Source organism: Saimiri boliviensis, chromosome 12 (genome assembly GCF_048565385.1).
Source record: "Saimiri boliviensis isolate mSaiBol1 chromosome 12, mSaiBol1.pri, whole genome shotgun sequence".
Taxonomy (NCBI): domain Eukaryota; kingdom Metazoa; phylum Chordata; class Mammalia; order Primates; family Cebidae; genus Saimiri; species Saimiri boliviensis.
The window spans coordinates 10,017,239-10,034,313 of NC_133460.1; the positions used below are offsets into that span (position 1 = coordinate 10,017,239).

The following is a 17,075-nucleotide window of genomic DNA, read 5'->3' on the forward strand; positions in this document are numbered from 1 at the left end:
GAAAACTATTTTAGTTGCTATGCCCTATAGCAATGTAGTGACAGCATTAAAAAAAATTATTTTCTGTTGATCACTGTGGCTCACACCTGTAATCCCAGCACTTTGGGAAGCTGAGATGGGCAGAGTGCCTGAGCTCAGGAGTTCACAACCAGCCTGGGCAACACAGTGAAACCCTGTCTCTACTAAAAATACAAAAAATTAGCCAGGTGTGGTGGTGCGTGCCTGTAGTCCCAGTTACTCGGGAGGCTGAGGCAGGAGAATTGCTTGAAACCGGAAAATGAAGTTTCAGTGAGCCAGGATCGTGCCACTGCACTCCAGCCTGGCAATAGAGCAAGACTCTGTCTCAAAAAAAAAAAAAAACAACACAAAAACAAAACCTAAAAAATTAGCCAGGCATGGTGGTGTGTGCTACTTGGGATGCTGAGGCAGGAGAATTGTTTGAACCCAGGAGGTGGAGGTTGCAGTTAGCCAAGATTGCATCATTGCACTCCAGTCTGGGCAACAAGCTAAACTGTCTCAAAAAAGAAAAAAAAAGAAAGCCGGGCGCGGTGGCTCACGCCTGTAATCCCAGCACTTTGGGAGGCCGAGGCGGGCGGATCACGAGGTCGAGAGATGGAGACCATCCTGGTCAACATGGTGAAACCCCGTCTCTACTAAAAATACAAAACATTAGCTGGGCGTGGTGGCACGTGCCTGTAATCCCAGCTACTCAGGAGGCTGAGACAGGAGAATTGCCTGAACCCAGGAGGCGGAGGTTGCGGTGAGCCGAGATCGTGCCATTGCACTCCAGCCTGGGTAACAAGAGCGAAACTCCGTCTCAAAAAAAAAAAAAAAAAAAGTATTAAATCTACTGGAGTTTACTTTCTTTTTCTTTTTTTTTTTTGAGACGGAGTTTCACTCTTGTTACCCAGGCTGGAGTGCAATGGCGTGATCTCGGCTCACCGCAACCTCCGCCTCCTGGGTTCAGGCAATTCTCCTGCCTCAGCCTCCTGAGTAGCTGGGATTATAGGCACGCGCCACCATGCCCAGCTAATTTTTTGTATTTTTAGTAGAGATGGGGTTTCACCATGTTGACCAGGATGGTCTCAATCTCTCGACCTCGTGATCCACCCGCCTCGGCCTCCCAAAGTGTTGGGATTACAAGCTTGAGCCACCGCGCCCGGCCAGTCGTCTGTGTTCTAATTAGTTTTATCACACTTGTATGTTTGTGTATCTATAGCCACAGTCAAGATACTGACCTCTGGATTTTTTTTTTTTTTTTTTTTTTTTGAGACGGAATTTCGCCCTTGTTACCCAGGCTGGAGTGCAGTGGCGCAATTTCGGCTCACTGCAGCCTCCACCTCCTGGGTTCAAGCAATTCTCCTGCTTCAGCCTCCCGAGTTGGGATTACAGGCAGGTGCCACCACACCTAGCTAATTTTTGTATTTTTAGTAGAGACGGGGTTTCACCATGTTGACCAGGATGGTCTCGATCTCTTGACCTCGTGATCCACCCGCCTTGGCCTCCCAAAGTGCTGGGATTACAGGCATGAGCCACCGCGCCCGGCCTGACCTCTGGATTTTTAAAACATTTTATGATGTGGTATTAAAGTTGAAAAAACTAATGTGTAGGGTGCTGTGTAGGGCCTTGTGTTCATTTTTTGAAAAATAGTTTTCAAAAATTAAAAAAAATTTTCCCTGTACATTTATTATTATCTGAGGAAAAGCATATAAAATTTGCTAAACCAAGTGATCTGTGGCCAGACAAGAAACCACTATCTTTAGTTCATTTCCTCTATTTGAGAAACTTGAATTAGGCTCCCTATTCAAAATTGCTGAAGTCAGGCCTGCTTCAGAACTATTGAATAGCATAAACCACTGAAAGAGAGGCAAGTGTATCACCAGCAGTTTTAGTAGCATCTGGGTGCCACCTGGTCAGCTTTGCAGGGCTTTCTGTATTTGTAGAGAAGACCCTGTGCAGGACCATCCAGTGAGCAGCTGTTGAATTCGTGCTTTCCAGGCACAAGACACAGTTCCTGCCCTCAAACTCCCAATCAGTGAGGAGAAAATAAGGAGCTGATGCAACAGGACAAGTCATTCCAGAGGCGTGCGCTCTGCTGCTGTTCCAGGAGGGAAAGGGTGCTGGCTAGGATGTAGGAAGGGAGGGCTCCAGCAGGGAAATAAGGCTGGGCTGGACCTTGAGGGCTTGGCAGAACCGACAGAGGGAAGGAAGAAGGGAGGGCAGAGAGAGGACTGGTGTACGAAGTTTCAGATGAATCCTGAGAATCACTGCATAGAAAGTGTGTTTTACTGTTTTTTTATGAGTGTCTTATACTCTACACAGCACTGAACACTCAGTAAGTTTCCCACACACTGACTTAAGAGTTTTTAGTGATAATTCTTTTTCTGCTAAAGATGAAATTTGTCGCTTAGAGCCATCACATTTTATCATTGTCTGTTTCTTTTCAGTTCCAGCTGTGGTTATATTGTAAATGAAGCATCTAACATGTGCACAACTTGCAACAAAAACTCCTTGGACTTTAAATCTGTCTTTGTCAGTTTTGAAATGCTGATCGATCTGACTGATCACACAGGTACCCTTCATTCCTGTAGTCTCACAGGAAATGTTGCTGAGAAGACTTTGGGCTGCACGGTAAATAGCAAAAAGGAAGAAATGTTTAGAATATTTCCAAAGTGAATGCTTTTTCCCAAAAAAATATAGGTGGTTTTGTCAAACATTTGATAGAAATTAATTCACTCATAAACCGGTCTGGGAAAAAAATCATCTTGCTTTAAACACACATCACTTTAATGAACAAATGTTACATACTTTATGTTAAAATCCTAGCTAATCTTTACTGTTGTGATAATGACTGAGGCCATTAGGCTAAATGGAGAAATAAACATGACTGTTTAGTGCTGGGTGCAGTGGCTCATGCCTATAAAACACCCAGCATTTTGGGAGGCCAAGGAGGGTGGATCACGTGAGGTCAGGAGTTTGAGACCAGCCTGGCCAATATGGCGAAACCCTGTTTCTACTAACAATGCAAAAATTAGCTGGGCATGGTGATGCACACTCGTAATCCCAGCTACTCAGGAGGCTGGGGCACAAGAATCACTTGAACTCAGGATGTGGAGGTTGCAGTGAGCCAAGATCACACCACTGCACCCCAGCCTGAGTGACAGAGCAAGACTCTGTCTCAGAAAACAACAGGCAGGGTGCAACAGTGCACGCCTGTAATCCCAGCACTTTGGGAGGCCAAGGTGGGTGGATCACCTGAGGTCAGGAGTTTGAGACTGGTCTGACCAACATGGTAAAACCCTGTCTTTATTAAAAAAAAAAAAAAAAGCCAGGCATGGTGGCTCACACCTGTAATCCCAGCACTTTGGGAGGCCGAGGCAGGTGGATCACGAGGTCAGGAGTTCAAGACCAGCCTGGCCAAGGTGGTGAAACTCTGTCTCTACTAAAAATACAAAAATTAGACAGGCATGGTGGTGGCCACCTATAATCCCAGCTACTTGGGAGGCTGAGGCAGAGAGATACTTGAACCCAGGAGGTGGAGGTTGCAGTGAGCCGAGATCACACCACTGCACTCCAGCCTGGGAGACAGAGAGACTCTGAAAAAACAACAACAACAACAACAACAACAACAAAACATGACATTTTATTTATTTTTATTCATTTTTTTGAAATGAGGTTTCACCATGTTAGCCAGGCTGGTCTCGAACTCCTGACTTCAGGTGATCTGCCTGCCTTGGCCTCCCAAAGTGCTGGGATTACAGGTGTGACCCACCATGCCCGGCCCAAACATGACATTTTATATAGTCAAGTAACAAGGGGTAAAACAGTAAGTTTGAAATGTTAATGAGTCATAAGGTGGTTTTTCTGGGAGGATTATAGCTGTGTTTCACCTACCCAGTTACATAAAGTCAACCATAAGTTTTCTCCCTTACTTAGGGATTAGCATGTGCATTTGGTAATAGGCACTTGGTTTTTATTGTTAAAACCAGCTCATGAAATTTACCATTAGACTTTAATACCAAATTCTGTTTCTACTTTATTGAGAGGAGTTTTCCTTGCTGAGCTACCTGATCGCCTTTTGAGATTCTGTTTATATAGCATTTCCTGACTTATCTTCTCTGTCAAAACAATATATTTGGCTAGGCATGGGGGGGTCACACCTGTAATCCTAGCAATTTGGGAGGCTGAGACAGGAGGATCGCTTGAGGCCAGGAGTTCAAGATCACCCTGGGCGACTTAGCAAGACCCTGTCTCTACAAAAAATAAAACATAAAACAATTAGCCAGGCAACAGTATGTATACCTGTAATCCCAGAAATTTGGGATTTTTATAGACCTTTGTTGGTCTATTTTTTTTGTCTTTTTGAAATGGAGTCTCATTCTGTTGCCCGGCTGCAGTGTAGTGGCTTGATCCCCGCTCACTGCAACTTCCACCTCCCAGGTTCAAATGATTCTTCTGCCTCAGCTTCCCAAGTAGCTGGGACTACAGGCACGCACCACCACGCCCTGCTAAATTTTGTATTTTTTAGTAGAGACAGGGTTTCACCATGTTGGCAAGGATGGTCTTGATCTCTTGACTTTATGATCTGCCTGCCTCGGCCTCCCAAAGTGCTGGGATTACAGGTGTGAGTCATCTCACCTGGCCTCTTAGTCTATTTTCTTTGATGTCTTTGGGAACTCCTTTAAACAATATGAAAAAAAAAAAAAAAAAAAAAAAAAAAAAAACTCTGGCTATTTCCATTGTTTTTAGGGTAGCTGAGTCCTTATGCACATCTGGAACTGAGCATAAAGAAAAATAAAAAACAAGTGCCTCTTTGGCTAGAGTCACAGAAGGCAAAAAAAAAAAAAAAAAAGCCTCTTGCCAAATGCAAAAACAAACAATTGAGCTGTAATTACTGCAAATAAAATTTCATTGCTAATGAAAAAGTTTGTTTCACACCGTTGTCAAAATGAATTGTCTGTTTAAACTTCAGATATATTTGTCTCATCTTTTTTTTTTAACCAGGTAAATGAGTTTCTTGCAATGACAGATGAACAGAAAACAGCATTAAAGTGGCAATTTCTCTTGGAAAGAAGCAAAATTTATTTAAAAGTTAGTACATTTTATAGTGCCATACTATTCTATATATTCAAACCATAAGAAAAACCTAGATAAGTTCAGGAATTTATGATTTCTAAGCCCAGTTCCAGATGTGCATAAGGATTCAGTTACCCTAAAAACAAAGGAAATAGCCAGGGTTTTTTTTTTTTTTTCCAATTATATAAAGGAGTTGCCAAAGACATCCAAGAAAATAGACCAACAAAGAAAATACCCTTTAAGGTTAAATCCAAAGCAGGGCAAAGGACTTTAAAATCAGAGCTGCTGGGTGCAATAGTGCATGCCTGTAATCCCAGCTACTTGGCAGGCTGAGGTGGGAGGATCGCCTCAACGCGGGAGTTTGAAGCCAGCGTGGGCAACATAGTGAGACCCCTTCTTGTCCCCCGCAACCCTAAAAGGTCAGACTGGGTTGTCCCCACTCCCACTCACCCTGTGGTGCTGCCCTTCACTTAATGAGGCAGTGTAAGATGCACAGGTAAGTGCTTGTGTTGTGGTGGGGAGACAAATTTGGTCTGAATCCTAATCCCATCACACGTCAGCCTGTGAGACCCTGCGGAGGATAATTAACTTTGCTAAGCTGCAAAATTCCATGATCTTCCAACTCTGAAAGGCCACAGCTGCCTCCCAAGGCACTAACAATACTTCAGTGTGGAAGATCGTAGAGTCTTAGTGTTCAAGGTGTCAGAGGGGGAGAAGTGCAGTGAGATAGAGTCCCCTGGTGCAGATGAGAAAAGTGGAACCAAGAAGTGTTGCCACTTGCTCTGGGTCACAGGTGAGACTGGACTCAGCCAGCCTTATTGTTTGACTTCATGCTTCTCAACTCTTTTCTCTATTAGTCTCCCATAAGTCAATGTGTTCCTGTTTGTGTGAGTTATATCTACTGATATTTGCTGTACTGGAACTTAATACTGAAAAAAATTTTAAATATTCTAGAACACACATTCCAGTTGTGTCAGACTAATGGTATCATGGAGCCTCTGGAAAACATCGTGTGCTGATGAATTAGTGTTATGATGAAATTAGTTTTCATTTCATGGACACCCTGCAGGAGCATTTGTGAATGCTGCCTCTCCTCCATCTCAGCCTTATAAGCAGCTTTTCCCATTTTCCATGGCCACCAGCTCAGGGATAATTTCTGGACATGGAGTCTTCAGCGGCCTTACCAATATTTCTAGGACCTTGGCTTGAGGCCTCTTCATTACCAGGCCAAAGGAATAAAAGTGGCAGTAAGAAGCTACATCACTTCAATGGTTAGCATGGACTCTTAGAGACTGTCACAAGTCAGGGCAAGCTCAAGTCCTTGACCAACTCTGTATGCTTTCCCTCTAGATAGGAGGCACCACTTGTTAATGAATCTCATCAATTGAAGTTCATGGGAACTTAAGAGTTTTGACTTTAAATTTGATTCAATACAACAATGAAATGACCCTCAAGTCAAAGGATACTGGACTTTTCTAGAGAATGTGTTTAACAGATGTTCCTAGTGGCTTTCACAAATACTCACAATTACAGACAAGCTGCTTGGTGCATTAGGTAACAGTATTTTACAAATAAAAAGACGTAAAATCCAGAAACCCTGACTCATACAAAAATACTGTAACACATGTTGAAGATTTAACTCGTTAATTAATGAAGGAATCAGTAACATGTAGGGGGAGAAAAGATTCAAAGGGGAATTGGAAGGATAGATACAGAATGAGTTTGCTTGTAGATGCACCACTGGACTCTTCTACAGGGCAGAGCCAATGCATCTTCACTCAGATACACTTCATGGGGATTGCATGAGCAGGATTATGTGAGTCACTATCAGCTTTCTACAACCTAGTTCTAAAACAGCTCAGTCCGTGCAATGGGAGGTTCAGCCCTGTAGAATCAGACAGCTCTGAAGGTGTTCCAGCCAATGCCACCACCACAACATTCCATTGAAAGGGTACCCACTTAGTGCCCATTTAAAGTCTTTCACAATTTTCCATCACATTGGTACATGTTTTTCCTCAGTCTTGAAATTAAAGTGGTTGATATGTCTTTCCACTCTATATTAAATAAAATGTTGGTTAAAGTGCTGTATAAATTGTAAAAAATGAGACTATTATTAGTAAGTTATATTATCATATTCCTGTAATCTCACGGATTGAGTCCCTGCTACAGCTTGAAGTCTATCACAATTGGTAGTTTAATACACATTAAGCCCTTTTTCCTATGTTAGACTTTATTTATTTATTTTTTGAGACAGAGTCGCTCTGCTTGCTCTGTCACCCAGGCTGGAGTGTGTGATGTGATCCCAGCTCACTTCAGTCTCAACCTCCCCAGGCTCAAGTAATCCTCCTGTCTCAGCCCCCGAGTAGCCAGGACCACAGTTGTACACCACCACGCCTGTCTAATTTTTTTATTTTTAGTAGAGCAGGGTTTCACTTTGTTGGCCAGGCTGGTCTTGAACTTCTGGCCTCAAACAATCCGCCTGCCTTGGCCTCCGGAAGTAGTGGGATTATAGTCATGAGCCACCGTGCCCAGCCCTGCATTAGACTTTTAATCCCAATTTTCCTATATGAGAGAAATAGCATGAAAAGTGACATAAATTTTTACCAAATCAGTCAGAAGCCAGACCTGTAAATTATCAACCATACTCTGAGACTGGGACTCTTCCCGTCATCTTAAAACTTCAATGGAGGACCTTTTTCACAAGATGGCGCGAAGAATGAAGCTCCTGCCCCCTCAAAGCCGAAGCCAAAGCAAAGGCTTTAAAGGCCAAGAAGGCAGTGTTGAAAGGTGTCCACGGCCACAAAAAAAAGAAGATCCGCACGTCACCCACCTTCCTGCGGCCCAAGACACTGCGACTCCGGAGGCAGCCCAAATATCCTCGGAAGAGCACCCCCCGGAGAAACAAACGACCACTATGCTATCATCAAGTTTCCGCTGACCACTGAGTCTGCCATGAAGAAGATAGGAGACAACACACTTATGTTCATTGTGGATGTTAAAGCCAACAAGCACCAGATCCAACAGGCTGTGAGGAAGCTCTGTGACATGGATGTGGCCAAGGTCAACACCCTGATTCGGCCTGACGGAGAGAAGAAGGCATATGTTCAACTGGCTCCTGATTATGATGCTTTGGATGTTGCCAACAAAATTGGGATCATCTAAACTGAGTCCAGCTGGCTAATTCTAAATATATGTATATCTTTTCACCATAAAAAAAAAAAAAACTTCAATGGAAGTTTATATTAGTATCTCTAAACAAAACTTCCATTGCAGTTCTCTATTTGCGATCATTGATTTTTACCTTTATATACAAGGGGATTTTTAAAACTAAACTTTTGTCTCTTTCTCTGTTTCTCCCTGCAGTTTGTTGTATCGCACAGAGCAAGGAGTGGATTGAAAATTAGTGTACTGTCATGCAAGCTTGCAGATCCCACTGAGGCGAGCCGAAGCTTGTCTGGATAAAAACATGTTTAAAATAGTCTATCATTTTAAACTCTGGGAAAGTATAGGAGTTTTAACTCCCTTTAAAATGGAATAATAATTTGAAAATTATGTTTTGTTTACATGTGACTAACCTGTTTCTAGAAACTGTTATGGTGGATCTGGTCTGGGGCGAGTCTGAAGGCCTCTCATCTGACCTTCTTTCCTAGAAGGCCTCCTACTGGCTTTGCCTTGTCTCCTCCCAAGTTGGAAAATGTTTACATGAATTAATAAACATTTAGTCTTCTACAGTTTTGAATTATTTATTTTCTTAAGCCAGTTTATTCTTTGTCTTGGTTCCCTGGAAATAGAGTAGGACCTCTAAAGACAAACTTCTGAGAGCTGGGTGGTGGCCGACAGGATGAGGGCAAGGGGCTCTCGGTGCCAGGTGGGAAAAGCCAAAGTTGTGGGCAATTCTGTGCAACTGCTTTGAGCACCTGGAGGTTTTCTAGCCCCTTGTCTTCTCTGGTGACACACTGGATTACCCAGTGCTTGTGGAGGCTTGCTGGCTCAGGGCTGACATGACTGAGTCTGAAATCAACTGGGAGGAGACCAACTTCAAAAGTTTCATAAGCGTGCCCAAGTCTCAGAACTCTGAGGGGGACCTACTCAGGATGTGAGGACGACAGCTGCCATTTTATCTCCGTTTTCTTTGCAGCAGCCACCAAGTAGACTGCTCAACTCCACGCCATTGACAAGTCACTTGCTTCAGGGCACTGACTCCAGACTGTGAAGACCCACTGCTAAGGTCAGTGTAGACCCACAGCCTGGGAAGTTTGGCCTGGTACTTTAGAAGGCTACACGTCGTCCACCACAGGATTGAGGAAAAGGAAAAAGTGAGTATACGAAGCTGTTTCCTAAGGCTGGTGTTGGGACATAGACTATCTTGTCATAATGTTTTATCTGGCTTTTACCATGTGCAGCCACAGAGGAAGGATGCAGGTTTACCCAAGTATACAAATTGTGGTAACAAACAAGGTAATGAACGACTTGACCTAGCTGTGCAGAACAGGCCTTCCATCCTCCCTTGGGGAGAAGTTGGGGGTTCTGAAGCAAGGTGAATGGGGAGGGTGGAAAGAGAAGGAAGGATGAAGAGCCAGGCAGGAGAGGAGAGAAGTGAGGATGCCATGGCTGGTGCTGGCTTGGCTCCCACTGTTGGTTCAGCAACAGTGGCTATGGTGCCCCCTCCATTGAGCCCTGTGTCTAGGAGCTTAGGAGATGCCACCTAATTTTAGGTTAATTTTTAAAAATTTTGTAGAGACAGGGATCTTGCCATTTTGCCCAGGATGGTCTTCAATTCCTGGGCTCAAGTGATCCACCTGCCTCAGGCTCCCAAATTGTTGGGATTACAGGCATGAGCCACTGCACTCAGCCTAAGTTCAGCAATTTTATTGGCCCTCATATTTGCTAATATTTTTGTTATGTGATTTCTGCTTTTTTGTTTTCTGAGACAAGGTCTCACTATATTGTCCAGTACGGTCTCAAACACCTGGGCTCAAGTGATCCTCCCGTCTTAGCCTCCCAAAGAGCTGGGATTACAGGTGCACATGACTGGGCACAGCTATTCTGCTTTTATAACTTGAATGTTTTTCCTACTATATAATTACACTTACATTTTTAAGAAGAAGAGTAAAATAATTAAATGAAGGTTTTAGCATATTTGAATTAAATGTGTTGAAAGGTAATATAAAACTATCTTGAAAACAAAGATACTGTACCAACAGTTATGCCAAAGATGTGCCAAGTAGTCGTTAAAAAAAATGAATATAAACATACATATGTCAGCTTTCCTATGAAAGAAAAGCAAATTAAAATGACTATAGCCATGATACCCAGCATTGGCTAGAGTGTCCAAGTAAAAGTGTTCCTAAACACTCTTGTCAAATGCAACATGGTATTTTTTTCTCTGCAATTTGGCAAAAAGTGTCAAAATTTCAAAGTGCAAACCATTGCATTGATTTCACTTCTAAGACTTCCCTAAGGAAACAAGCAAGTGCCAGTGATGTAGAGCAGTGGCCCCAACCTTTGCGGCACCTAGGACTGGTTTTGCGGAAGGCAGTTTTTCCACTGATTGCAGAGGGGGCGACGGTTTCAGGATGGAAATGTTCTACCTTAGATCCACGCATTAGATTCTTAGAAGGAATGCGCAACCTAGATCCCTCACCTGCATAATTTACAATAGGGTTCACGCTTCTAAGAGAATCTAATGCCATCACTGATCTGACAGGAGGCAGAGCTCAGGCAGTAATGCTCACTTGCCTCCTGCTTTGCGGCCCGCTTCCTAACAGGCCACAGGCTGGTGGTGGTTGGTGACCTGGAGGTTGGGGACCTTTGATGTAGAGTATATGGAAGATGCTCCTTGCATCATTTCCCTTTTTCTTTTTTTTTTTTTTTTTTTTTTTTGAAGTGGAGTCTCATTCTGTTACCCAGGCTGGACTGAAATGGTGTGATCTCAGCTCACTGTAACCTCTGCCTCCTGGGTTCAAGCAATGCTGCCTCAGCCTCCTGAGTAGCTGGGACTACAGGCGCCCACCACCATGCCCGGCTAGCTTTTGTATTTTTAGTAGAGATGGGGTTTCACCATATTGGCCAGGCTGGTCTCAAACTTCTGACCTTGTGATCCACACACCTTGGCCTCTCAGAGTGCTGGGATTACAGGTGTGAGTCACAGCGCCTGGCCACATCATTTCTAATAGCAGAGCATCTGAAACCTGTGCAACCTATAGGGGATGCCCCACCTTGAACTCTTCTCTTGCTGAAGTCCCTCAGCTTCTATGAGGGTCAGAAAATTACCTGACACAGCTATGGAAGAGGCAGGGAAAGCATATTCTGGTGCCAACACACTCCTTGCTCCAGAGCTTCCCTTTGGGTTCACCAGCTGACTGAAGCTGGTGTCCAGCTCAGAGACCACTTTATTCCTTGGAGTTTGCTCACTGCCCTTTCTGTTTCACTGCGCTTCTCCTAACAGCTCTTCTTCAGCAAATCATGGGAACAAGAATGTGCTTCTAGGGTACAAGATCCAAGATACACCATTAAAAAGGGTTATGTATACCTATATTCACTGACCTGAAAATATGTTTATAATATATTAAGTGGATGTGGAATACTCATTTTTTACAAAAGCCCAATGAATATGTTTTAAAAACACAACAAAACAGATGTCAAGTCATATAGTCTGTGCAGACTAATATATTGTGGAATTATTATTATTTTTTAGATGGAGTTTCACTCTTGTTGCCCAGGCTGGAGTGCAGTGGTGGGATCTTGGCTTACCACAACCTCCGCCTCCAGGGTTCAAGCGATTCTCCTGCCTCAACCTCCTGAGTAGCTAGGATTTACAGGCATGTGCCACCATGCCCTGCTATTCTTTTTTTTTTTTCTTTTTAATGAGAGATGGGGTTTCTCCATGTTGGTCAAACTCCCCACCTCAGATGATCCGCCCGCCTCAGCCTCCCAAAGTGCTGGGATTACAGGCGTGAACCATCACACCTGGCTGGAATTTTCTTTTTCTTTTTTTTTTTGAGATGGAGTTTCGCTCTTGTTACCCAGGCTGGAATGCAATGGCGCGATCTCGGCTCACCGCAACCTCCGCCTCCTGGGTTCAGGCAATTCTCCTGCCTCAGCCTCCTGAGTAGCTGGGATTACAGGCACGCGCCATCATGCCCAGCTAATTTTTTGTATTTTTAGTAGAGACGGGGTTTCACCATGTTGACCAGGATGGTCTCGATCTCTTGACCTCGTGATCCACCCGCCTCAGCCTCCCAAAGTGCTGGGATTACAGGCTTGAGCCACCGCGCCCGGCCTGGAATTTTCTTAACTGTGATAATGGTCTCTCTTTTTTTTTTTGAGACGGAGTTTCGCTCTTGTTACGTAGGCTGGAGTGCAACGGCACAACCTCGGCTCACCGCAACCTCCGCCTCCTGGGTTCAGGCAATTCTCCTGCCTCAGCCTCCTGAGTAGCTGGGATTACAGGCTGTGCCACCATGCCCAGCTAATTTTTTGTATTTTTAGTAGAGATGGGGTTTCACCATGTTGACCAGGATGGTCTCTATCTTTTGACCTCGTGACCCACCTGCCTCGGCCTCCCAAAGTGCTGGGATTACAGGCTTGAGCCACTGCGCCCAGCCTTTTTTTTTTTTTGACGGAGTCTCGCTCTGTCACCCAGGCTGGAATGCAGTGGCATGATTTTGGCTCACTGCAACCTCTGCCTCCCGGGTTCGAGCAGTTCTCTGCCTCAGCCTCCGGAGTAGCTGGGATTACAGGCGCCCACCATCATGCCTGGCTAATTTTTATATTTTTAGTAGATACTGGGTTTCACCATCTTAGCCAGGCTGGTCTTGAACTCCTGACCTCATGATCCACCTGCCTCAGCCTCCCAAAGTGCTGGGATTACAGGCGTGAGCCACCACACCTAGCCAGTCTTACATCTATGTAGGCGAATATCCTGATTCTTAGGAGATCAGTGCTGAAAGGGCAGTGTTTCTGCAGTAACCATCCCAACACATTTCCAAAATAAGGCCGTGTGTGTGTGTGTGTGTGTTTGTGTGTGTGTGTGTGTGTGTATGGAGAGAGAGAAAGAGGTACATGTGTATATACACACATGGGGGAGCAAGGAAGAGACACAGGACCAGGGGACATAGTGAATGTTAATAATTGTTGAATCTATTAAAGGGTATATGGAGTTCACTGTATTAGTCTTTCAGCTTTTTCATAGGTTTAAATGTATTCAAAATAAGAAGTGGAAAAGTGTATCTTTTGAATGCTGGGATTATGATTTTAGCAACATCAAGAATTGTTGGACTTGGTGTCTTTGTTTTTGGTTCTTGTATCTAAGGGTTTCGTGTGCCTACATTTGCAATGCTGATGTTGATGTTTGTGAGAAAGCTTGTTCTACCATTGTGGTGAACACTGACCCCAGGGGCACAGTACTCGGTGCTGGCTTGTGCCACCTACTAGGGCTGCATGTGAATAGTGCTCCTACTTTATACCTTTGGCTTTAATAGTCTGTCAACTTGGTAGATGTATCTCAGCTGAACCTTGTACTTGCTAGCTAGACTAATAACGCACTTTCAGTATGAGCACACCCTTTGATCCGACTCTTCCACTTATTGGGAACCTAGCCAAAGGAAGTAACAGCTCATGTGCTGATACTAACAAATCATTAGAGACAATCTCTTTAGCAGCATTACCTAAAAACAAAAAAAGAAAAAAAAGAGACAATCTTAAGGTCCAAAAATGGAGGCCTGTCTTCCAAATCATGCAATCCATCAAAAATCATACTACAGAAATCTGTCAGATAACAAGGAAAAAGATGGTAACAATGTACAGTGGAATAAGCAAGTTAGAAAATTGCATGGTACAGCCAGGCACGATGGCTCATGCCTGAAATCCCAGCACTTTGGGAGGCTGAGGCAGCTGGATCACCTGAGGTCAGGAGTTTGAGACCAAGCTGACCAACATGGTGAAACTCCATCTCTACTGAAAATACAAAATTCGCCGGGTGTGGTGGCACATGCCCATAATCCCGGCTACTTGGGAGGCTGAGGAAGGAGAATCACTTGAACCCGGGAGGCAGAGGTTATAGTGAGCCGAGATCATGCCACCGTACTCCAGCCTCTACAACAAGAATGAAACTACATTTAAAAAAAAAACAAATTAAGAAAATTATATGATATGAGTAAAGTCTATTTAAAAAGTTACAATTATATCCACAGATTTGGAAGCACTTGCACTAAGCTTAACTTCGGCTATCTCTGTGTAGATGAAATTTTTGTTTTGTTCTAATTGCTAATTTCTATTTTCTGACTCTTCTGTAATTACATGCATTGCCAAGCAACGAAAAAAGAAAGAACAGTAAAAGATAAAAGTAGTTAAGATAGCATCATATTTAATAAGGGAATCAAATTATGGCACTTCCTCATATTAAATTATAATTTAAGCATGGGGTTGTAGTAGCATACGTAAATGTTTGATTCTTCTTATATATCTGCTTACAAGATGCAGCCCACTTTGTGGTCAAGACTTCAGGTCTGCTCTTGGGAGAGCTGGGTTACATCTTGGCTCTGCCACAAAGCTGTGTGATTTAGCCAGGCTTGCTCTAGATCTGTCTTCATCTGAGTAATGGGGACGGTAATGATAATACTAACATTACGGCTTGGTTGAGGGTTACATAATACATAGAAATACAGACTAAACTGCTTGATATGATGCCTAACAGTACTATGTTCAACAAATGTTGACCATTATTACTAAATTAGATGTTCTAGGCCAGGCGTCCCCAAACTTTTTACACAGGGGGCCAGTTCACTGTCCCTCAGACCGCTGGAGGGCCGCCACATACTGTGCTCCTCTCACTGACCACCAATGAAAGAGGTGCCCCTTCCTGAAGTGCGGCGGGGGGCCGGATAAATGGCCTCAGTGGGCTCATGCACACCTGTCCTAGGCTTTCTTCAAGGGGCCAGCAGAACCCCTGCCGAAGCCCAGAGGACTCCTCTAGGCATTAATAGCTATGCTGTGCATTTTGTCTAGACTTTTTTTTTCAGAGAAGGGTGCAGGCAAGAGCAAAAGCAGCAGTCCCAGGCTATTCAACTTCCACAAAGCTTCCCTATCTCCGGTTGGGAGGTACAGTTGCTGATTAACTCTGTTAATACAGCACAGTGCTCAGAAGGTCAAAAGTCAAAGACTAAGGTCTAAAGTCCCATAAAAAGGAAATATTCCCTCTTCACCATTACTGGGAGAAAAAATACACTTGTAAGCCACAAAAAAGCAGCACCTTTATTTGGACAATAATAATTTCAAAATCATCTTTTGAACTCAGAATCAATGGGTCTGGGTAGATACTCTCAGTAAATAGGTGAAATCTTCATCAACTGTTCACTTACTAAGTAAAATTTTAAATAAACTGATTCTGTACAGCAGTGTTTTTCCACATTTCCCTGATAGGAATCACTTGGAGTGCTCTGTAAACATTGCTTCACCAGAGATTAATCCTATCAAATTGATTCAGTGAATCTGGGATGGGCCAGTAATTTGGAAATTTTTATTTTTACAAATTCTTCCTGATGATTACCAAGTCTGAGAAAATTTCGGAAACACTGGAAAGTTACCTGCAAAATAACTTTCCGTTTTCTCTATAGTTTTTAGGTCCTGAACTACTGATCATCCTATAGATAACCCACTGAAAAGTCTTCTCCAATTTTTACAAAAGGAAACTGTTTTTAGCATTTGGTTTCATAAAATCTTTTCCGAAGAAATACTTTACTTTGGCTGTGTTAATTTCTGGCCCATTTGTTCTACGTCACGTTTTCTTGAAGAGGCCATCTTCTAGGAATTGAGGCATGGCAATCTAATCATTTTTTAAATAATTTGTTTCTTATTAAAATATTGTGACATTTAATAGCTGTTGCTTGCTTTTGTCTTGCTCCCTTCCCTCATGAAACTTAAGAAATACCTCAGTATTCTGGCTTTTCCACCTTAAATCTCATATTGACTAGCCCGTGTATGCCAGCCTCGATCTCATCGTTTTCTTTAACAGGTCCAACTCCCTTTGGCGTCCCAGTCAAGATAATATCTCCTTCTTCCAAGGTTATGATCTTAGAAACATAACTGATGATGTAGGGGATGGAAAAAATCATGGAGGATGTCTCACCCTCCTGTCTCAGCTCGCCGTTGACCTTGAGCCAGAGCTTCAGGTTGTGAGGGTCAGGGATTTTCTCCTTGGGCACGAACGCGCTGACCGGGCAGGACGCCGTGAAGCTCTTGGCCAGAGTCCAGGGCAGCCCCTTCTTCTTGCACTCGTCCTGCACGTCCCGGGCGGTCATATCCAGGCACAAGGCATAGCCGCCCACGTAGTCCATGGCCGCGGACTCGGGGGCTGCGCGGCAGCGCTTGCCCATCACCACGCCCAGCTCCAACTCGTGGTGCAGGTTGCGGCTGTACGCGGGCATGAGAATGGGCGAGCCCTCGGGCACGTAGGCCGTGGACGGTTTCAAGAACAGCACGGGCTCGCTCAACACCGCGCTGCGCATCTCCCTGACGTGGTCCGCGTAGTTCCTCCCCACGCAGACGATGTTCTTCCCCCACTCCCAGAAGCGGGACAGTGGCCTGGAGGGCGCCATGACTCCAACCAAGGGCCCCTGCAGTCACGTGAGCTGGACCAGTCAGCTGATGCCTACGGCATCCCGGAGAGAACCAACTGCCTCGGAACGCTGTTCTCTCCCCTCCCCCCCCCCGCGCCCCAGCGACGGCCCGTTCCACTTCGCGATCTGCGGGGTGCCCGGGTGGCGCTACGCTCGGCCTCCAGGGAGCTGCTGTGCGGTGCCGGGAAAGAGGCGGAGGCTCGCGGCACAGCTCTCCCGGCCCAGCTCTCGGGCCACCGTCACCGCCCCAGTCACGTCCCGTAGGCCGCGGCATTCGGTGCTCGGGGAGAAAACGGGTTGAGCACGAGCGCGTTTATTGGCTGGCGGACGGTGAGAAGCGGACGCTAATTGGCTGACGGCGGCGCGAGGCGAACGCTGATT

The 17,075-nt window shown here is 44.6% G+C and overlaps 2 protein-coding genes across 4 annotated transcripts in view; one reads left to right on the forward strand and one right to left on the reverse strand.

The window, feature by feature from the left end:
* MEIOB (meiosis specific with OB-fold) overlaps nt 1-8,624 on the forward strand; it is a 43,468-nt gene extending 34,844 nt beyond the window's left edge. The window contains exons 11-13 of one of the 2 annotated variants that reach the window (XM_039477892.2): nt 2,448-2,631; nt 5,005-5,091; nt 8,440-8,624. In XM_039477892.2, coding sequence (XP_039333826.1) covers nt 2,448-2,631; nt 5,005-5,091; nt 8,440-8,538 — 370 coding nt within the window. In that variant the 3' untranslated portion in view covers nt 8,539-8,624. The remainder of the gene's footprint in view (nt 1-2,447; nt 2,632-5,004; nt 5,092-8,439) is intronic. The other variant, XM_039477893.2, reaches the window with a different exon arrangement.
* Nucleotides 1,676-16,763, reverse strand: FAHD1 (fumarylacetoacetate hydrolase domain containing 1). 2 transcript variants are annotated; one of them, XM_003928393.4, is made up of 2 exons: nt 16,047-16,704; nt 1,676-2,624 (listed from the first exon to the last, which is right to left on the reverse strand). In XM_003928393.4, exons 1-2 carry the CDS (start codon nt 16,671-16,673, stop codon nt 2,580-2,582), a joined length of 672 nt encoding a protein of 223 aa, XP_003928442.1. In that variant the 5' UTR covers nt 16,674-16,704; the 3' UTR covers nt 1,676-2,579. The 2 variants fall into 2 exon arrangements, with proteins under 2 accessions (XP_003928442.1, XP_039333836.1); XM_039477902.2 differs by lacking the exon at nt 1,676-2,624 and having other exon boundaries at nt 14,424-16,763.
* Nucleotides 16,764-17,075: the final 312 nt, after the last annotated feature.